This window comes from Ranitomeya imitator, chromosome 3 (assembly GCF_032444005.1).
Source record: "Ranitomeya imitator isolate aRanImi1 chromosome 3, aRanImi1.pri, whole genome shotgun sequence".
Lineage (NCBI taxonomy): Eukaryota > Metazoa > Chordata > Amphibia > Anura > Dendrobatidae > Ranitomeya > Ranitomeya imitator.
This window is the reverse complement of record NC_091284.1, coordinates 112,043,970-112,067,502: the sequence shown is the minus strand read 5'-3', so window position 1 is coordinate 112,067,502 and position 23,533 is coordinate 112,043,970. Positions and strand designations below refer to the sequence as shown.

The 23,533-nt window shown below is 42.4% G+C and overlaps 1 protein-coding gene across 2 annotated transcripts in view; it reads right to left on the bottom strand.

The window, feature by feature from the left end:
- Window positions 1-8,866: 8,866 nt before the first annotated feature.
- Window positions 8,867-23,533, bottom strand: part of MNT (MAX network transcriptional repressor) — a 90,584-nt gene continuing 75,917 nt past the window's right edge. The window contains exons 5-6 of one of the 2 annotated variants that reach the window (XM_069761286.1): window positions 10,945-11,137; window positions 8,867-10,193 (exon numbers count right to left, since the gene is read on the bottom strand). In XM_069761286.1, the coding sequence (XP_069617387.1) occupies window positions 9,481-10,193; window positions 10,945-11,137 (906 nt within the window). In that variant the 3' untranslated portion in view covers window positions 8,867-9,480. The remainder of the gene's footprint in view (window positions 10,194-10,944; window positions 11,138-23,533) is intronic. The other variant, XM_069761287.1, reaches the window with a different exon arrangement.

Here is a 23,533-nt window from a genome sequence, read left to right as displayed (position 1 = left end):
ATACGTGACAAACGGGACATTTCCATAACAATGGCATGTTGACAATGCTGCACATTATGTTCATTTTATGGGTTCCTTTTGCATGTATGTGGATATGAGCACATGGTGCCTCAGAATTATACCTATGGCAATGTCAAAACAACGTAACTGTGATCCTGTTCTGTTCAAAAACCCGTGATCAAAAGAAAGTGAAATGTTCATTCTTTGGGCACCTTCCTGAAAGTATAAAATAAAAGACGGCAGTGATGAAGCCAAAGCAAGAATGACATCAAAACCGCCAGCAAAGCTGCTTCAGTAGAACTGCTGACATTTTCTTGAAGCAACTTTGCCTGGGAAAACTCAGTCAGGTGCGCCGGCATCTAGACGACACCATGCACAAAGCTTGAGTGTTCAAAGGACTGACCTTATATAGTAGATCATGGCTGGCTACACACATCTGGCAAAATATAAAGTTAAGAGGGCTGCAGAATGGTGGACTGACACTGTGGCTCCATTTTTGCTTTATAATATGGCCATGAAAATGTAATTTCTGTACAGAAATTAATAATTTTTGAAAGTGCTGAAATAAGTTCTACCTGTTGTCTAACAACATTCTATTCTACCATTGGGTGCAGCCACAAATCCTCATGCCGTGGACCCATTGTACAGAAGTGTTGGTGGTATGTAGATGATCGCCCATACAAGAGCTGGAGGTGCATCATTTTTATATTCTTCTGATGCTTGATTCCTTTACAAGGGACACTTGGTCACAGACTCTTTCTACCAAATATTGCCTGCACGGTTTACAAGAATCATTCCTATAGGGGTACTATTCGGAGACCAACGTTGGATCACATCTGTGTGCCATGGCCTGTGATTCACACATTGGCCTTGGGTCTCCCAAATGCCTCATAAGTATAGATGAGGCGGTCAGGTTTGGGTCAGGAGACCGGCGGCCAGTCTGTGCACTGCGGCATGTAGTTGCGCAATAAAGGTTGTCTAGTCAGGAACACAGGATCTAAGAGTAAGAAGGCTCATTATTTCCAGTCTGACTTTTCTACAGCTTATTATTATAGGAGGTAATAAGGTTTTCCTGTATTTTGGCAGCAAATTTATCTGTCCACATTACTGTTTTTGCTGATAAAGCTATGGGAATTTCAAGCAAAGCTGAGTTCTTCATGTCTTGCCAATATCATTTTTCAAATGGACCTGGCATAGATGTCAGAGGTTTGGGAAAATAACCTTACCATCATCGATACGCTGTCACATGAGTCTTAGGTGGGGAGAATACTCTCTGTTTATATGGCCACATTATTTTAATCATTATCTGCAAGTCACTAATATGACTAGTGGTTACCTGCTTTTTAGTGTACTTAAGGAAAATCTGTCAGTAGGATCAAACCTCCTAACTGGTTTATAAGGGCATGTAGGTCATAGGAAGCTGAATGAAATGATACCTTGATATCTGCGATCCGATGTTTTATTCCAGAGCGGTCCACATTTTTCATAATATGTACATTTGCTGCACAGGAAATACATCTCCCTGAGAATCTGCCTCCAGGGCTCATTTTAAATGAAAGGACCAGTGTGAGACATGTAATGACTGACAGCCTGCTCTCCGAATATACATGTCTCACACTGGTAATTCCTCCTTTTATTTAAAATGAGCTCTGGAGGCAGATTCTCAGAGAGATATATGACCGGCCCATAGAGCTAACAGCTCATTTACATATTAATAAAACTGTCAATTTCTCTGGAATAAGACATCAGGGTATCATTTATTCAGCTTCCTATGATCTGTATGCCCATATAGACGGCTACTTTCATATTAGCGTCGGTACGGGGCCGTCGCACTGCGTCGGCCCGACGTACAGACGCATACTGTGCAAGCGCCGCACAACGGGGGCAGCGGATGCATTTTTCCAGTTCATCAGCTGCCCCATTGTGAGTTGCTGGGAGGTGGGGGCGGAGTTCCGGCCGCGCATGCGCAATCGGAAATGGCGGAGACAACGCAGCAAAAAACATTACATGTAACGTTTTTTGCTGCCGACGGTCTGACAACACGGCGCAACCGTCGCACGACGGTTGCGACGTGTGGCAAAGCGTCGCTAATGTTAGTCAAACGATGCATTGCGACGTGCAGTGCACGACGCTAGTGTGAAAGTAGCCTTAGGAGGGTTGATCCTACCAACAGATTCCATTTAACATGATGCTTTTTAGGTTTGAACATTAGGCCACATACATCTATGTATTACACTAGCATCATGAATTTGCTTGATTGACCTTAAATATTACAGCATTTTTGACAGAAATCGCTATACGGTCTTTGCTGTTCCTTCCGTCAAAGATGCTAGAAAAGCAAAAACCAGGACTGAACCCCTGACACCGTGTGATGTGGTCCTATCAGTCACATAGTGACAAATTGTGTACATGTCCCTTGGTCCTCTTTAGCTCTCCCATTAATGCAAAACACTGTTCTCCGGGAGTCTGGAGTAGACAAGCATCAGGAATCTTTAATAATAAAAAGTATTTTATTTTTTTATTTTTTTTTAGAAAATCATTTTGAGAATCATCTGTTGGAAAAAGAAAACTGAAGCCAGGCCAATAAACCTAAAAAGAATGTTATTTTACATATGCAACATTCCTGTATAAGCCTCAAATGGTAGACACAGAACAACAGCTTGCACCAATGTTACAAGTGCATACACAACGCCATTCAGTTTCAACAATAGTCATGATATGGTAACTGCTATATATCAGAGAGTAACTTACATCATTTTTTTTTTTTTTTTAGGTTTACTGGCCTGGGAAAACAAAAGAAAGTATTGGGTTTTAAGCACATAATACTTGGAATAACGTCTTAGAAATGAAGAACGCCCAAAATACCCTTTATAAATATAGATATTATGTAAGAAGTCAAATTATCTGTATTTGGTATAATAAACCAAATGAACACATTTGTCACATTGAACACAATTCGGATAAAATGATTTGCATTGTTATACACTCTCATGCCTGACACAAAGCCTCTACTTAATTGTAATTTTACAACATTTCAAGAGAATAATAATGCCTTTATGTACAGAGTTTAATATTCTAACTCCTCGAGGGGGGACCCACGCGAGGCGTATATAAAATCTGAAGATAAAACTATTAACAGGAGTTTTAGATGTCAATGAAAACAGTATACAAATAAATAAGTTACAAAGAAATAATGGCACAAACTCCAAGATAAACAAAGTCCACATAAAAGGATGAAATCTTCAGTGCTTGTAGTTAAAATGTACCAAGTCATATGCCGATTTAGAATGGGTGGCGCTACGGGTCAGTCCTTCAGCGACTCCCCTACTATATCCCATGGTGCAGTAGTACAGTTACTTTGGGTGACTATTCTGCATTGGTATACCACATGCTCAGGGATGCTGCATGAGCGCATAATCTATAAGGCAGTTCTGTGACAATGATGGAAACATTTACAGGGATATTAATAAATAGCAATAACATTTAAAGGAATAGTAAATGGAAGCTGATCTATCTGCACGTAAGAGCATCATATTATAGCTCCTGGCCCAAGCAGCCAAAATGTAGTAGCAAAAAGGGAAAGAATACTCCATAAATAAAGTATCAATGCATTAAGGAGGACAGCTTCCACCATCGCCTCTCTCTCTGCAGTCACCCCACTTACAGCTGGGGTAGGGGTCCCGAGACTGGTGGTGATGGTGGGCGAGTGCTCTCCTAATGATCACATAGCACTCAAACTGCGAGTTTGGTGTATTCTTTCAGCACTTTCTATAGGATCAAAACAAAATATTTTAGTGCCATTTTGGCTTCTAGGAATATGGATGGACCTGTAGTAGTAATATGCTGCTTTTATATTATGATTCTAGGAAAAAGTAATATGGGGGGGGGTAAAGTAGTGATCATGGGGTCAATAATCACATTGTAGAACACTACGGACAGCCTCTATTTAACTTGATGGCTGGAATAGTGTTTTTAATTCCACCAGATAGCAGGTATGATAGATTTGTATAGTTAGTGAACTCATTAAAAGCGTTATGCGCAAGATGGAACGGTGAAGTATATAAGCAAAATACAGCAAACAATCATCCAACTGATGAGCGTTAATCTGTTTGTTTGTTTTTCTCCAGAAACAGAGAAGCTTCTGTGCAGTGGTTGTGTCTGGGAGAACATCCACATTTATACTCAACATAACCATGGACACAACTGATGCCACTTATAGGGGGGGAAATGGCAAATTCTATTGTTCTTTTCTATGACATCTCCTTAAAAGGGACTGTCAGCAAATAATTACTGTTCAAATTAAGTACAGGCGCTCGGTGCACTAAGGTGTGGCCAAAGGTTTATGTGCGTCTTCCCACCCTGCTTGGTGTATTTAACGGATTGGCTCCGCCATGGTGCACCGAGCGGCTGTACTTTGCCAGCACAAAATGACTGTGAAAGCCGAGTCTCTTTAAATAAGACTGTTTATCAGATTAGGAGAACTCATGTAGGATATGCCCCCATTCAGAGAGTTGCACAAGGCCTGGAGGAAAGGGCACACAATAAAAAGTATTGTGCCCCATTCATTGTCAGCATCAATGGAGGGCCCAGAGATTGAATCACTTGTGATTGTTAAAGGGGTAGTTTGGGCACAAAATATTGATGAACAAGCTTTGGGATAGGACATCAATGTCAGATCGCTGGGGGTCCGCCGACACCCTCACTGATGAGCGCTTATTTGCTCATTGGCCACAGGATGTAAACACTTTGAATGCAACTGCAAAGAACAGCTCCATTCAATGTAGCAACTGCTGCAGAGCACATACCTGGCAGCTATACATTAAATGGTGCTGGGTGTTGGACCCGCACGAATCTAATACCGATCCCGTAGCCAACTGATGGCACAAAGCATTGATAAGCTATGAGAAGGTCGCTGCCCTATACAGTTCCACTATAAGTGTTTACATCCAGCGACCAATAGCAATAACAGATCATCAGTGTGACCCCCACCAATCTGATATTGAGCTCCATGCAGTGCTGACGTCCTAGGTACAAATCCCACCAAGGACAACATCTGCAAGGAGTTTGTATGTTCTCCCAGTGTTTGCATGGGTTTCCTCCGGGTACTCCAGTTTCCTCCCATACCCCCAAAGACATACTGATAGGGAATACAGCTGTGGCCAAAAGTATTGACACCCCTGCAATTCGGTCAGATAATACTGAGCTTCTTCCTGAAAATGATTGCAATCACAAATTCTTTGGTATTATTATTTTCATTTAATTTGTCTTAAATGAAAAAACACAAAAAGCAAAACATTGATCATTTCAACCAAAACTCCAAAAATGGGCAAGACAAAAGTATTGGCACCCTCAGCCTAATACTTGGTTGCACAACCTTTAGCCAAAATAACTGCGACCAACCGCTTCTGGTAACCATCAAGGAGTTTCTTACAATGCTCTGATGTAATTTTAGACCATTCTTCTTTGGCAAACTGCTCCAGGTCCCTGATATTTGAAGGGCGCCTTCTCCAAACTGCCATTTTTAGATCTCTCCACAGGTGTTCTATGGGATTCAGGTCTGGACTCATTGCTGGCCACCTTAGAAGTCTCCAGTGCTTTCTCTCAAACCATTTTCTAGTGCTTTTTGAAGTGTGTTTTGGGTCATTGTACTGCTGGAAGACCCAAGACCTCTGAGGGAGACCCAGCCTTCTCACACTTGGCCCTACACTATGCTGCAAAATGTGTTGGCAGTCTTCAGACTTCATAATGCCATGCACACGGTCAAGCAGTCCAGTGCCAGAGGCAGCAAAGCAACCCCAAAACATCAGGGAACCTCCGCCATGTTTGACTGTAGGGACCGTGTTCTTTTCTTTGAATGCCTCTTTTTTTTCTCCTGTAAACTCTATGTTGATGCCTTTGCCCAAAAGGCTCTACTTTTGTCTCATCTGACCAGAGAACATTCTTCCAAAACGTTTTAGGCTTTTTCAGGTAAGTTTTGGCAAACTCCAGCCTGGCTTTTTTATGTCTCGGGGTAAGAAGTGGGGTCTTCCTGGGTCTCTTACCATACAGTCCCTTTTCATTCAGACGCCGACGGATAGTACGGGTTGACACTGTTGTACCCTCGGACTGCAGGGCAGCTTGAACTTGTTTGGATGTTAGTCGAGGTTCTTTATCCAACATCCGCACAATCTTGCGTTGAAATCTCTTGTCAATTTTTCTTTTCCGTCCACATCTAGGGAGGTTAGCCACAGTACCATGGGCTTTAAACTTCTTGATGACACTGCGCACGGTAGACACAGGAATTCAGGTCTTTGGATATGGACTTGTAGCCTTGAGATTGCTCATGCTTCCTCAAAATTTGGTTTCTCAAGTCCTCAGACAGTTCTTTGGTCTTCTTTCTTTTCTCCATGCTCAATGTGGTACACACAAGGACACAGGACAGAGGTTGAGTCAACTTTAATCCATGTCAACTGGCTGCAAGTGTGATTCAGTTATTGCCAACACCTGTTAGGTGCCACAGGTAAGTTACAGGTGCTGTTAATTACACAAATTAGAGAAGCATCACATGATTTTTCCAACAGTGCCAATACTTTTGTCCACCCCCTTTTTTATGTTTGGTGTGGAATTATATCCAATTTGGCTTTAGGACAATTCTTTTTGTGTTTTTTCATTTAAGACAAATGAAGATAATAATAACAAAGAATTTGTGATTGCAATCATTTTCAGGAAAAAACTGAGTATTATCTGACAGAATTGCAGGAGTGTCCATACTTTTGGCCATGACTGCATAGATTGTGAGCCCCATTGGGGACAGTGATGATAATGTATATAAAGCGCTGCGGAATATGATGGCGCTATACAAGCAAGTAAAATAAATACAATAAATGTTGTGCCCAGAAAACACCTTTAAGGGATGGCATTATTAACTGAAATGGGAAAATCACTAATTAGACAGCAAATAACTCAGTCACAGACTTTTCCTACCATATAGATGAACAATCCTTATTAATGCTATATTTTCTAACTAAAGCTTGTGGTATATAGAGGAATTGATGGATGGGAATTATCTGCTAGGTGGCATATACATGGCAATTTGATGAACAGATGTCAGGAGCACAGGGCTGCACATTCCTGGTCTGTGGGTGTCCTCTATGTAAACAGTGATTCCTTCTAGTTGGGATCTCCAGGACCCGAACTGCCACATGCTACACACCGGGAGCACATATTTTCATTCTGCGGCACAAACAACTTTTAATAATCATTTTCCTATATAAAAATAGAGTTTCTCATTTTGCCTATCCTTGCAGATGTTACCATATCCCATACCTCATGTTTAGTTTCTGGCTCATGAAGTAGCTTAGTGTGTATCAAAAAATGTGTGAAAAATCATAACCCTAATAATATTAAACAGGGTAACTACAGGAACCCGCCACAGCTTATTGTAGAGGTTTTCTGTGAATCTTTTTTCCTTTAAAAAACCTGATTCATCTTCTAAGACCGGCTATGTGCACATGGAGTCTTTTTGCACAGTTTTCAGAGCAGAACCTCCACGTTTGAGGAGTCTTGACAAGTTTTCCTGTCAGTTTCTGCTCCAAAAAGACTCCGTGTGCACATACAGATAAGGTGGAGAAAGGTTGAAATACCGGCCAAGTTGCTTTTGCTCTTTTCAGCTTTTAGCACAGTATAAATTTGACTTGAAGCTGAAGAGGCCTGTCAGACAATATGGTTGCTATGGATATATAGCCTAACAGCTCCACAATTTACATGGGGATGTCAGGCAGTAAGTCCTTCGCAACCAATCCCATTATTCAAGTTAGGCCGAATCAGCTCACATAGAGGATAAAGAGCCTTAGCCGTGCTCACACTATCATTTTCTTTACATATTACAGACATATTAACCATATTTACTTAAAACCCACTCGATGCGAGTCCATCTTTAAAGGGGTTGCCCCATAAACAGTGCTCATGAGAACGGGGTCTTCAAAATCCCTTTTGTGAATTAAGTGCTAGTTTGCATGTACAACCACTGCTCCTTTAACTGTCTATAAGAGTTATATGCTTAAAGGATTTATCCCAAGAACGTTATTCAGGAGCACGCCGCTCCCCAGCCTTCTGCTTGCTGGGGGCAGTATGCTGCTGATTGGCAGACCTGTGTGCACAGCGGTGGAGCGCAGTAGCATTGAAGCTGGCCAGATACAACATTCCTCGATTATTCAGGAGCACGCCGCTCCCCAGCCTTCTGCTTGATGGTTCAGACCAGTAGCATCGAGCTGTGGGCTCGTCAGTGGAGCACAGTGGCACAAACTGGCCAGATCCAACAATCCCGGAGCAAGCTTCAGAGTAGTGCCTCCTTGCCAATCATTGGCCAATAACACAGGCAACGAGCAGTAAAAAAAAATAAAGCTGAAAACCTTCTGTTTTTCAGAACGGAGAAAAATTTAAAACAACACGTAAATTGCAAAGTTTCTACAAGCACTCTGCAATTTTACCGATTTAATAACGAGAGTAACCCTTTAATGGAGCAGTAGTCACACATTCTCATTAGCATTTCATTCAGACAGGGAACTTTGGACTCCCTGCTTCTACGATCAAAAAGGGTCTCAGTAGCGATAAACCAGCAATCACTAATTTATCATCTATCCCATGGATAGGTGATTTGGTCTGTGAGACAACCCCTTCAAGTAGTAATTACTAAGAATCAAGCGACGAGGGACAATTATATATATATATATATATATATATATATATATATATATATATTAAAAATAAAATTTTGCAGGTGGTGGATTTAATTTTTTAGTATCGCTTCAAACCAAAAAAAGAAAAAAAAAATAGATAAATACATGATTGAGTGCTTAAAGCAAAACCCATAATATAAAATTACTTACAGAAAAGTCTTTTATTAACCCCTGTGTTGTAATCACCACTAAAATAATGTTTTTTTTTTTTTTTTTTCATTCTTTTAAGCTACTTAAAAAAATTAAGTGGTTTTTTTTTGTTCTTTTATTAGTGTATACGTTCTGCAGCGGTCACCCCCATAACATTATAAAATCGACATTATGCTTATGGTTTTCAACTTGATTTCTTATACTAGAAAGAGGTCATCGATTTTGTATGTTACAGATACACATTTACCAAAGAATAAAAAAAAAAAAAAAAAAAAAAAAGAATAAAATACGTGTGAGTGGAGTTGCGGGTAAAAAAATTAACATCTCGTTTTCTATTCATTGATTACTGGTAGGAGTAAATGAAAAGTCATTATGGGTGACAGTCACAATGAGAATGGTAAAAATCCAGTATATCGGGCCCTCTGTGGTTTATCGTCTATGGGCCTAGATCATAAAGCATGATGTCTTTTCCAAAGCCAATTAAAATATGGACCAGAACCTTGTAAAGAAGCGTCTCATCTTCCTTGGAACATGACTGGATAGGAATGTATGGAGTTTCAGTTGTCTGGTGGATAATTTAACTTAATTAATTCTTACATTTTTTTTTTACTGATTAGGCTAGTTTCAAAGTGCTTACAGGGAATGAGGGCATGGTTACCATAGTCACCGGGTTCAGGACAGTTTGCCCAACTAGTTGGGGATGGTGGACCACCTGGGCTCCTACAGTGGGCTTTGCCATGACAGTAGGCTGACCCAGGTTTGCGGTTCCATTGACTTGTGGATGGGAGATGGTGTGAGCAATGTGGCTCACCATGGGCTGACTTACTGCAACAGATTGGGGGTAGAGGGGCAACTGCGGGCCAAGATGGGTCATATGATTAATGGCAGCTGGGTGCACAGTGATGTGGCCAATTGGCTGAGCAGCAGTGGTTAGCTGTACAGGGCTTGACGTGGAAGGTGCAATATGAGCAATGTGCTTTGTCTGCGGCCCTGGGATGACATGGTTAAGAGTCTGGATGACAGAGGCATGAGTGGTGGCCGTGTGGGCTATTACTGTTGACTGCACCGTTGAAGCAGCAACAATATGAGTCTGTGCCGGCACCAAGGCCTGAGGTGGGACCAGTGCTTGGCTGGAGAGAGGCTGTGCATGAGGAGAGGGGACTTGTTTCTGCTGAATGGAGACGTGCTGAGGCAAAATAGTGGAATGATGATTGTGGGAAGCTGCGTTGGATGGTACCATCTTCAGAAGCTCCGGCTGTTGACGTTTCTGTAAAGTATTGACAGGTCTATCATCATCCATGTCCTCATCAATGTTGTCTTCACCCTCTGAAAGACAGACGCAAACATAGTTAAAAAAAATCTAAGAATTTGTATATTCTAGATCAGATATCTCAAACTGCAATCCTCAAGGGCCGCAAACAGGTCATGTTTTCCTTGAAGTGCACAAGTGATCATTTCATCACCTACACACAATGATTCCAGCACCTTGTGCAATGCTAAGGAAATCTTGAAAACACGTATGGTTTGCAGCCCTCGAGGAATGCAGTTTGAGACCCCTGTTCTAGATCCATCCATATGCATTTATAGACCTGTTCAATTGCAGTCATTCATCACAAATAGCAAGGTGACGGTAGCTTTGGTTTTGACAGACTTCGCACACCACGACCTGTAGCCTGCAATTCTCAGGAACAGCCTATAGAGGGCAGCAGCTGGTGGAGTGTGCGTTATATAACGAAGCAGCCATCACTACTAGAAGGTAGTGGAGAAGTTTCCCCAGAATTGGCTTATTAACGCTAATGTATGTTACTGTACATTTAGTTATCAGTCTCAATAGAAAAGCGTCTGAGCGCTTGCAGTTTCTTTTCATTTTAATGCCGGGATTGTGCAGCCACTTAAGGACACATGCAAAGCTAATGCATGGAACATACAGAAAAGGAAACTTTCAAGAGATATATGCACTGGAATCTGGAAAAGGCATGTTTTGGACAGCACAGAGGCTCAGTTAGTAGTTAGCACCGTTGCCTTGCAGCGCTGGGGTCCTGAGTATATTATAAATACACTTTTCTAAAAAATCTACCTGAGGCAGTTGAGGTAGAAGCCTGGTCATCCTCTGGCTGAACTGTCTGGCGTACAATTCTGTCAATCTCCATTATATCCATCCATTGGCTGAGTTCATTTTTCAAGTCGGCCAGCCGCTGCTGGGTGGCGATTTTCTCTCTCGCCAGACGTTCCATTTCGTGTTCATATTCCTTTTCTTTTCTTTTAAGACTCTAAAAACCAAGAAAATAATTATATAAAAATTTCCAGTGAGTATACACAAAAAAAAAAAAAAAAGTGAGAAGTCTAATGGTTATGGACAACATCGTGTTTGTACGCCAGCAAAAAATGAAAGCAGATCTGACCATTTATTTGGAACGCTAAAACCTACATCAGACAAGTAGGTTATTACAAGCAATAAAACTTGATCGGAAATTTTCCCAAAGCATATTTCATTTTGGTTAAGTAGAACTGAGGAAACCTTAATGTGAGAATCACCTCATGCGTGAAAATTAAAATGATACAAAATAATATCTCTGCTCTGTTGAGTTTTTATTTGATTCATAATTAGAATTTGCAAGTTACTGGGTCTGCCAGTGTTTAAAGGAAACCAGTCACCAGGTTTGCCCGATATAGGATACGGCCACCGCTTTTCAGGGCTTATACACAGCATTCTATAATGCAGATAAGTACGCCTGTGCAGGAGCGCGGTGCCGGGGAGCCATGAGGCAAGCAGGAGGACGGCAACTCAAGAAGATGGGAGGCGCCGGACCCGGACCTGTGACACCCATCGGACCAGACCGCCCCCAGGTGAGTATAATAAAACTTATTTTTCTTATCTTTCAGATCGGATTGCTGGCCAACTTTTAACCCTTATAACTTAACAAAAAAAATTTTATGTTTACAAAATTGTGCTGAGGTAAAGTAGACACGTGGAAAATGGAAATGTTCTTTGTTAAGTATTTTGTGTGACTGATTTAAGGGCACAAAAATTAAAATTTTGAAAATTGCTAAATTTTCGCCAAATTTCCGTTTTGTTTTATTTTCCAACAAATAAACGCAAGTCATATCGAAGAAATGTTAACACTAACATGAAGCACAATATGTCACAAAAAACCACTCTCTCAGAATCAGTGAGATCCGATGAAGGGTTATAACCTCAAAGTGACAAGTGGTCAGTATTGTAAAAATTGGCTTGGTCATTAAGGGGTTCAATTTCAAGGAAGTTGAGCTAAACTTGAAATAAAATCTTCCCTTGCTCATCATATTTGAAAAGTGATGAGCATGGTCTCGCAGTTGACATTTATCGCAGGCTATATTTATCAATATGGAAAGAAACTGGGCACATTAATCAGCGCTGCAGTCCCAAGACACCGGGGCCATGTTCATTCTCTAAAATGGACTTTATTAACCTTATGGGTTTTGGGTAAACTATGCTTTACTGCGTCATAACGGTGCCTTCCTCGGAATAAAACACCAGGACCGGCACAAATGTTTATCCTGAGGAAAGAACCTTTCCAAGCCCCCTACCGTGTAAACGACTCAAAACTCATAATATCAATAAATTCCATTTTATGGAATAAACGTTGTCCTGATGTTTTAGAACTGGAGCGTTGGTTAATATTGCCATCTGGACACCTGTTGGAACACAGCAGGAACCTTGATGCAGGGGTGGACATTCCCCATATGCAGCCATATAGGAGACACTTTTATACCTCCAAAGCAGGTGGAAATGGTCATCATGAAGAGCTGTGCGACTGCAAAGGGCCCATACATTTTTCTCGCGCAGGGGCCCTCTTGTCTGTGTCCACCCCTGCTGAGGATCACTGCTACCACGAGCATCACAAGTGGTAATAGTTGTTATACTCCAAGCAGAACTCCATTACGTGAGCGTTGACTCGTGTGTACAGTAATTCTCTCTATCACACTTGCGGGGCCCCTTCTCTCTCAATCTATGCTTTTAATAGAGACATTTATCACGTTGAAAAGAGCAAAATTAAGGTGCAAATTTGTGTCTGCTCAGCGCAGCAGTAAAAGGATTTCTGACTTGTCGTAAAATCGGGGAATATTTCTAAGACATACCCCAACAAACAAAGCCATAAAGGTGTTTTCCAAGCTGAGAAGAAAAGTCTCCACTCCGACTTTTGTATAATAATAAGATTGTCCTGTCCAAAAATAATGACCAAAAATTGTGCTACACAGAAGTGAAGTCGGTCTTGCACTGAATGACTACAGCATTGCTCCTTTAAGACTCAGTGGGGACAGACACACACGTGTGGCGGGCACGTCACAATCCCTCACAAATATGCTGGCCCTCCCTTAAGCCTCTTGCTCTTTTTTTTCTCTTTGCCGAGAAATGAACTGGACTGGTGCCAGGAACAAGCTCTGCCCCCTGTGTGAGCGCATTCCATGTAAGGCTTATACAAACAGCGTGCCAGCAGCCCTCATCCATGTGGTCGGCGCGGCATGCCGGGCGTGGAGCCCTGTTCACCCAAAGTTGTGGATTACATGGGAAAAAAAATGTGTGATACCAGGTTAACCAGAACCATGTATGTTAGATAGTCATATGAGTGATATCAGTACAGCAAAAAAGAAAAATCAAAGAAACAATTCAAAACACATAGGCTCCTTCATCAGAAGAAAAATGACAAAAATACTATGAAAAAAGTTAGGCTGGTTTCACATTTGCGGTTTTTGCCGCTGCGTTTTAACTCATATAAACGCATGCGTTTTTTCCTATATTTAACATTAAAAACGCATGCTTTTTTTGTACGCGTTTGACGACGCATGCGTCGTTTCGATGCTTGCGTTTTGGTGCGGAAATGCAACATGTAGTAATTTCTAGAGGCTTTTTTTGCCGCAAAAAAACGCATGCGTTCGATTGCGTACAAAAAACGTATTGCTGTCTATGTAAACGCATGCGTTTTTAAGCACATGCGTTTGGTTGCGTTTTTGAACGCATGCGTTTCAATAGAGAAAAACAAGTCTAGACACTGATAAGCCACCCCCCACCATAAAGGTGATAAAGGGATCCAAACCCTAACCCTACCCCTAGCCATAACCCTAACCCCTAACCCTTGCCATAACCCTAACCCTAATCATAATGGGAAAATGGAAATAAATACAATTTTTTAATTTTTCCCTAACTAAGGAGTTGATGAAGGGGGTTTGATTTCTATTTATAGTGGGTTTTCTAGTTGATTTTTATGATTGGCAGCTGTCACACACTAAAAGACGCTTTTTATTCCGAAAAATATTTTTTGCGTTACCACATTTTGAGAGCTACAATTTTTCCATATTTTGGTCCACAGAGTCATGTCACACGCCCTCTGTAGTCCCATTGGCGGTGTCTTGATCTTGATTTTTCTCTTGTGAAATTTCTCATCATGCGTACCAAAAGCGCAAACGAAGGAAAAACGCATGTAAACGCGTACAAATGCAGCGTTTTTTTAACCGCATGCGGCAACGCATGCGTCTAAAAAACGCAGCGTTTGTATGCGTTTTTTTCACCTCCTGCGGATGCGTTTTAAACGCTGCGTTTTTAAATGCAAATGTGAAACTAGCACTACTGGGAATTTCATCTCACTAACTGCTGACTGACAACGACACTGGAATTTTTGCATTTTTTTACATTAGAATTTCTAAAAAGAACAGATATGGAAAAAAAACAAACAAAAGATGCTTGTTTGGCATCTGCATGAAACCCCCGGGAGGTGCACGGCTAACAGAAACAAATATAATAAACTTCATTTTTCCATTTGTACCAAGTAACATTGGCTTCAGACCACGTGGGGCCTCCTTTCCTTATTCCGTAGGTTTCCTTTAGGAACCAAACGAAACACGGGATTCAGACTTGCTGAATACAGAGACATAGACTTCAGTTAGGCAAATGGAGTAACAAAAAAACGCAAACCGTGTTTGATCATATTTATATCATATCGAAGCTACCGCCTCACCAACACCGGAGCTCCTGCAACCCTCAACCTACTGTCTCCTTCCCCATAATCCTGTAGAATGTAAGCCCGCAAGGGCAGGGTCCTCGCCCCTCTGTATCAGTCCGTCATTGTTAGTTTGTTTACTGTATGTGATATCTGTAATTCGTATGTAACCCCTTCTCATGTACAGCACCATGGAATCAATGGTGCTATATAAATAAATAATAATAATATTTACAGTGTTATAGTAGACAACAGCATTATGTCTGGCTTTAAAGATGTACACTGTCTAAAAATTATCCCAAGTTTTTTACTTGCACATTTTGGATTCTGCTGGTCTAACAGAGGTCTGTGACTTAGTTGGGGGCACTTTTGAATGCTGTTTTTCATTGGTTCCAATAGAAGCCCCCTATGGAGTCAGAATTGGGGGCCTAGATGTAGTCTGAATTCAGTCTTGGGGTATCGTCGCTCATGTTAACATAGCTTCAAAGGTTAGCCTAGCTATGCCTGTTAAATCGGGACAAAATCTTGGCATCCACAGTAAACGTTAGATATTGTTTGCTGTCAGTTTCATTACTAAACATGGTAACAAGGGTAAGTACCTCCCATTGGGGGGGAAATGACTAGTCACAGCAGTTTGCACTTGATGACCTTTGCATTAGGGGGCGGTGGTCGTGTAAGGATGGAAAACATCTATATATATGTCTAAGGGGTACTTCCGTCTGTCCGTCTGTAACGGAAATCCTGCGTCGGCACAGTCAGGCCGAGAATTAGTCCCTCTCTACTTCCGTCCAGTCAGTGCCCGGCGCCCGCTCCATACTCCCGTCCAGTCCCTGCTCACACAGGGTTAATGACAGCATTAACAGACCGCGTTATGCCGCGGGTAACGCACTCCATTAACGCCGTTATTAACCCTGTGTGCCTATGCAGCACCAATAGTAAAAAGATCTAATGTTATAAATAATAAAAAAAAACAAAAAACCTGCTATTCTCACCTTCCGTCGTCCAACGATGCGCTCGCGCCTGCTGCCAGCTTCCGTTCCCAGAGATGCATTGCGAAATTACCCAGAAGACTTAGCGGTTTCGCGAGACCTCAAAGTCATCTGGGTAATTTTGCAATGCATCCTGGGAACGAAAGATGGCGGCAGCCGTGCGCATCGGCTCAGCTTAGCTGGATCCCGGCGGGTGAGTATATCACTATTTTTTATTTTAATTACATGGTGAGTGGCCGGGCCCGGGCGTAGTGCTCTATGTGTACGGTGGCCCCAGCTGTGCGGAGTAGTCTATGATATGAAGCTGTATGGGACTATTTACTTCTATGGGCAGTGTTATATACTGCGTGGGCAGTGTTATATACTGCGTGGGCAGTGTTATATACTGCGTGGGCAGTGTTATATACTGCGTGGGCAGTGTTATATACTGCGTGGGCAGTGTTATATACTGCGTGGGCAGTGTTATATACTGCGTGGGCAGTGTTATATACTGCGTGGGCAGTGTTATATACTGCGTGGGCAGTGTTATATACTGCGTGGGCAGTGTTATATACTGCGTGGGCAGTGTTATATACTGCGTGGGCAGTGTTATATACTGCGTGGGCAGTGTTATATACTGCGTGGGCAGTGTTATTTACTGCGTGGGCAGTGTTATTTACTGCGTGGGCAGTGTTATTTACTGCGTGGGCTGTGTTATTTACTGCGTGGGCTGTGTTATTTACTGCGTGGGCTGTGTTATTTACTGCGTGGGCTGTGTTATTTACTGCGTGGGCTGTGTTATTTACTGCGTGGGCTGTGTTATTTACTGCGTGGGCTGTGTTATTTACTGCGTGGGCTGTGTTATTTACTGCGTGGGCTGTGTTATTTACTGCGTGGGCTGTGTTATTTACTGCGTGGGCTGTGTTATTTACTGCGTGGGCTGTGTTATTTACTGCGTGGGCTGTGTTATTTACTGCGTGGGCTGTGTTATTTACTGCGTGGGCTGTGTTATTTACTGCGTGGGCTGTGTTATTTACTGCGTGGGCTGTGTTATTTACTGCGTGGGCTGTGTTATTTACTGCGTGGGCTGTGTTATTTACTGCGTGGGCTGTGTTATTTACTGCGTGGGCTGTGTTATTTACTGCGTGGGCTGTGTTATTTACTGCGTGGGCTGTGTTATTTACTGCGTGGGCTGTGTTATTTACTGCGTGGGCTGTGTTATTTACTGCGTGGGCTGTGTTATTTACTGCGTGGGCTGTGTTATTTACTGCGTGGGCTGTGTTATTTACTGCGTGGGCTGTGTTATTTACTGCGTGGGCTGTGTTATTTACTGCGTGGGCTGTGTTATTTACTGCGTGGGCTGTGTTATTTACTGCGTGGGCTGTGTTATTTACTGCGTGGGCTGTGTTATTTACTGCGTGGGCTGTGTTATTTACTGCGTGGGCTGTGTTATTTACTGCGTGGGCTGTGTTATTTACTGCGTGGGCTGTGTTATTTACTGCGTGGGCTGTGTTATTTACTGCGTGGGCTGTGTTATTTACTGCGTGGGCTGTGTTATTTACTGCGTGGGCTGTGTTATTTACTGCGTGGGCTGTGTTATTTACTGCGTGGGCTGTGTTATTTACTGCGTGGGCTGTGTTATTTACTGCGTGGGCTGTGTTATTTACTGCGTGGGCTGTGTTATTTACTGCGTGGGCTGTGTTATTTACTGCGTGGGCTGTGTTATTTACTGCGGGGCTGTATTAACACATCAGGTATTCTACAATATGTATGTATATAGCAACCACATAGTATATAGCACAGGCCACGTAGTACTCCTATATACTACATGGCCTGTGCTATATACTATGTGGCTGCTACACACATACATATTCTAGAATACCCGATGCATTAGAATCGGGCCACCATCAAGTTCAAAATAGTTACCAAAGACCAGAAGCGAGCGCCTTCTGGATATACAAACTATTCTGTAATTCTACAAACTTACAAGACTTAAAAAGGAACTGTTCTGTCTTTGGTTTAAAGAACAAGGGCCCCCCCCTGCCCCCCTCTCCCTCCCACAGAAAAAACAAAAACAAAACAGTAAAATACCCGTGAAACCCAGATATACCCCTGAGCTAATTAGTGTGCAAGAATTGCAATACTTGTCATCTGTACCTGGATTGAGGATTTTTATATTTTTTTTTATATTAATTAATCCTTATATTAGATCCCCAGCAAAACATAATCAAGGTGCTTGTTTTACAACGAAGGAATAGGAAGAAACTAAGAACATCGTGAAAGCGGAATTCAAAACTCGTCAGATTCAGGGATCGCCCGCTAACGTAGAAATCAGACGACTGCAATCAAATTACAAATAAATAAATCAGATCGCACTGGGAGCAAGGTTACTCTGTGGTCTAAATTATAGGTCGTTTTTTGATGATGGATTCCCTTTAAGAAGAATTGGAAATGATGTAATGTGTGTCACATCTGACAATCTGGTACGATGCCTATGACACGGTCACACAGCACATCTGTAATAATCAAATCCTAAAGCACAATTGTCACTGAACCGAATGGCAATGATGTCTACAGAAGTCATCAATCCTTCCTCTATTTGCTACGTCTGTGAATTGGATGGCCGGAACTATTAATTCCTTGTTCTTTGGTTGTATGTATACACAATGTGCATATGGTCGTAACACTATTTATTTTCCCTTTTTTAGGACACTTTTTAGACATAATGTGCTAATGCTCTGGACACAACGTGATTGTGAACTACATTTGGTTTATTGACCTGAAGAGTTTTTGATTTATACATCTACCACCATTCACGTCATTTTGTTATGTAAAATAACAGTAGACTATTCTCGGCTATGTTATGTAGAAGGATATGGTAAAAAGAAGGGTAATTTTTTTTAGATTAGGAATCTACTGTATGTACCTTTGAGCGATCCTCCTATACTGTGCATCCAGGCTTGGACTGGCCCACAGGAGAATCCTCTGGTGGGCCCCTGTGCAGGAACGGCCCACCACCCTCTTATAGGAGCAGTACTTGGCACATTATACTTGAATCCCTATGTACAGACACAGGCGGCATCTTATCCATGTAACAATCTACCAAGTTTATGGTTATAAAAATTTGTGATTGACGATAATGTCACATTTGCATGAGGCTGAAAAGTGGGGCCCTGGAGTTTGTTACTGGTGGGCCCTTGGCGCCCCAGTCCGACACAGTGTGCATCCCATAGAAGGCTCTGGCACAGTGTGAGGCTATGCTCTCACCCTGAGCTTTTGCTGAGTTTTTGAGTTGTGTTTGCGTTGTGTTTTATTTCATTAAAATATTTTATTCTGGCTGTGCATTATTTTTAACCATTTACAAACTTTGGATTAATAATGGATAGGTGTCTTATTGACACCTATCCATTATTAACAATGTCACCTTACATTAGCAAGGTGACATTAACCCTTTATTACCCCATATCCCACCGCTACTCAGAAGTGGGAAGAGCCGGGTAAAGTTCCACAATTGGCGCATCTTTGGATGCGCCTATTGTGGGGCTGCTGCAGGCTGGTATTTTTAGGCTACTTTCACACTGGCGTTTTTTTTTAATACGTCGCAATGCGTCGTTTAGGGGAAAAAACGCATCCTGCAAAGTTGTTTGCAGGATGCGTTTTTGCCCCATAGAGTAACATTACCGACGCATTGCGACACGTCGCAATCGTCGTGCGACGGTTGCGCCGTGTTGTGGCGGACCGCCAGGAGCAAAAAACTTTAAATGTAACGTTTTTTACTGCCGACGGACCGCTTTTTCCGACCGCGCATGCGCGGCCGGAACTCCGCCCCCACCTCCCCGCACCGCACAATGGGGCAGCGGATGCGCCAGAGAAATGCATCCGCTGCACCCGTTGTGCGCTGCATCAAACGCTAGCGTCGGAATCTCAGCCCGACGTACTGCGACGGGCCGAATCCGACGCTAGTGTGAAAGTAGCCTAAGGCTGATCGAGGGCCAAAATGCATGGGCCTTGCCAGTCTTAATACCAGGCCGCAGCAGTCTGCTTCATCTGGCTGCTTATCAAAAATAGGGGGGACCCCACGCCTTTTTTTTCGAGGGGATCCCCCCTTTTTTGATAACCAGCCAAGATAAGCAGATAGCTGCGGTCTTGTATTAGCAGGCTGGTAAGGTTCATGGATATTGGATCTTTGGACCAGCCTTAAATACCAGGCCTCAGTAGTCTGCTTCATCTGGCTGGTTAACAAAAATGTAGGGGACCCCACACCATTTTTTTTTTAGATACTTACTGTTTGTAGCATGTTCGGCCTCATAATGAGAATTATCAAGTAGATACCGGTAATTCTCTTCCTTTGGTTTGGCAGTAAAACTAGAGGCATTGCAGCAAAAAATGTTTTTGCAAACAGGAAATCCTTTTTTTTTTTTTTAATTCCCAGAAGGCAACTTTCAATCAGCTTTATTTCAAGAGACAAAAAAAAACGCAGGCTATGAAAAACGCAGGTGACCTGCCAGTGACCTCAGGTGCAGATTTTACCTGTGTCGAATCCTCAACGTGGAAACATACCCTAAAGGTGTGGATTACATGTGTTTTTGTTGTGTTTTCGCCACGGACACGAACTAAAAATCGCACTTGTGTTTTTTACTTGCAAATTTTCAGCATCTAACATTAATGTAAGTTTATGGGAAAAATTTGGAAATAAGACTCCACGTACCCTCAAGAGAAACTGACATGTTGCGGATCTGAAACACGCATCGCAGGTCAGTTTACTCAGTTAAAAAAAAAAAAAAACTCACTGTGGGCAAGAGATTTTTTTTTTTATATAAATCCCGACCACTTTGCTAGAACTGTAAAACGCTCATGGTGGGAGCATGGCGTAAGGGTTTGGGCTCCATTGTCTTTATTCATCACACCCTTCAGGAGTGAAGATACATTTACAATGCCGCCCTGTCCAAACATTTATTTTTTATTTCATCAATAAATTTGGAATTAAATTTTGCTAGAATTATCCATGCTATTTATTAACCGATTCTGCTCGACTGTAAGTGTTGAAGTGTAAATGCTCACAATGCGTCTGTAGAGACCATGAGGTTGTCTGACATGTTCCATTGGCGGAATCCCAGCGCGTTTCCAGGGAGACAGAAACGAGATATTGCCTTGGAAACTGCCTCGGCTGAGTTACTTCTTACAGATAAATACTGCATCATTTTGGGTTTCCTTGGACTACCTTTTATTGGAAAGAAACATTGAACCCTATTTTTGTCCCCGATCAGGGTTACAATATCTTCCCTGACAATTGTAAATGACCGGAGGGTTACCGAAAAATAATTATGTGCATTATAGAGAAAATAATATGTACGGTAAGCTTTTTTTTTACTGCATGTTCTTACTTTTTACACTTCCTCCTGAGTTTACAGAGTGATTTTAGCCCAAATTTGACTACTGAATGAGTGGCAATCTGACGCATACGGTCAGCCTTCTGATGGCCAATATTAAGCAAAGAAAGATTCCTTATCCTAATGAGTCATCATATAACACTTGGATATGTACCATGTGAACAGGGTAATGTATGGTCACAGATACATGGCAATACAAAAAAAAAAAACGTAAAAATTGGCAAAAAAATTGCTTAGCATTACCTCTCTAAAGAATAAAGGATTGGACACATTGAAATCCAATATGCTCTGTCCTTTGCCCCATACCCTCATATTTGGCATCAAGGGAGAATTTTAATGGTAGACTGGTCCGGATGAAAAGTGTGTGTGTGTGTGTGTGTGTGTGTGTGTGTGTGTGTGTGTGTGTGTGTGTGTGTGTGTGTGTGTGTGTGTGTGTGTGTATAAATAAAACAGCCTACTTTACATAGTAGCACCTTTTATATCAGGTCACAGTAATTGACATGAGTTCCCCGAGCAGAAGATGTTAAACTTTTAATCGGCCACAGAATAATAATAGGCAACGAATTTCCTGACATAAGCATAGGACACAAGGTCAGACAAGCAGGGTTTCCTGGTGGTACAGCAAGTCCTAATTTACGTAGGACTTCTCTGCTGGCCAAACAAAAATAGTATTTTATCCAGGGGAAAATAAAACAGAACACCGAGCCATGGGGACATTAAGTATTATTTCCTAAATCTATTCTTATTATCACATAAGCTCCTCGTACTTCGCTTTATAACTAGGTCACCGACAGCTACAGACCACTTTCTTCAATTTAGCCAACAGACTGTTGTTTCTTCGTTCTTCTCTCCCACAACCCTGTCTGGTGTACGTGCCATGGAGGCCAACCACATGGCTGCTCAGGTGGCCATGGAATGAAGGGGTGAATAGGTGGCAAGGACCTGTGAAGGGGTCCAATCCACAGGGAGTAAAAAACAAGTGTCAGGAACCGACCAAAGGATCAGGGAAAGGACATGGAGAAAACAAGTACCGTGTATACTCGAGTATAAGCCGACCCGAGTATAAGCCGACCCCCCTAATTTTGCCACAAAAAAAAAACTGGGAAAACTTAATGACTTGAGAATAAGCCTAGGGTGGGAAATGCAGCAGCTACCGGTAAATGTCAAAAGTAAAAATAGATACCAATAAAAGTAAAATTAATTGAGACATCAGTAGGTTAAGTGTTTTTGAATATCCATATTGAATCAGGAGCCCCATATAATGCTCCATACAGTTTATGGTGGGCCCCATAAGATGCTCCATATTAAAATATGCCCATATAATCCTGCATAAAGGTTAATAATAGCCCCGTAAGATGCTTCATAGACACATTTGCCCCATATAGTGCTGCACAAACCTTGATTATGGCCCCATACAGACACTTGCCCCATATAGTGCTGCACAAACGTTATGGCCCCATATAGTGCTGCACAAATGTTATGGCCCCATATAGTGCTGCACAAATGTTATGGCCCCATATATTGCTGCACAAACGTTATGGCCCCATGTAGTGCTGCACAAATGTTATGGCCCCATATAGTGCTGCACAAAATTATGGCCCCATATAGTGCTGCACAAATGTTATGGCCCCATATAGTGCTGCACAAACGTTATGGCCCCATATAGTGCTGCACAAACGTTATGGCCCCATATAGTGCTGCACAAATGTTATGGCCCCATATAGTGCTGCAAAAATGTTATGGCCCCATATAGTGCTGCACAAACCTTATGGCCCCATAGATGCTCCATACAGACACTTGCCCTATTTGCTGCGATAATAAAAAATAAATCACATACTCACCTCTCCGTCGCTCAGGCCCCCGGCACTTTCAATAGTTACCTGCTCCTTGTTCCGGTGCGGCTCCGTCTTCGGCACTGACGTTCAGCAGAGGGTGCGCACTAACCACGTCACCACGCCCTCTGACCTCAGCATCACTGCTGAAGACAGAGCGACGCCCAGAACGAGGTATCGTGCAGCGCTCCCCCTCCCCGTATACTCACCTGGTCCTCGCGCGGTGCAGTACCTGGCTTCCCCGACGCCGCAGCTTCATCCTGTACTGAGCGGTCACGTTACCGCTCATTACAGTAATGAATATGCGGCTCCACCTCTATGGGAGGTGGAGCCGCATATTCATTACTGTAATGAGCGGTACCATGTGACCGCTCAGTACAGGAAGAATCTGCTGCTGCCGGCGCCGGGGAAGCCAGGGACCGCGCCAGGAGTAGGTAAGTATAATTAGAGAGCCCCCGCTCCCCCTCCCGACCCCTGCGTATGACTCGAGTATAAGCCGAG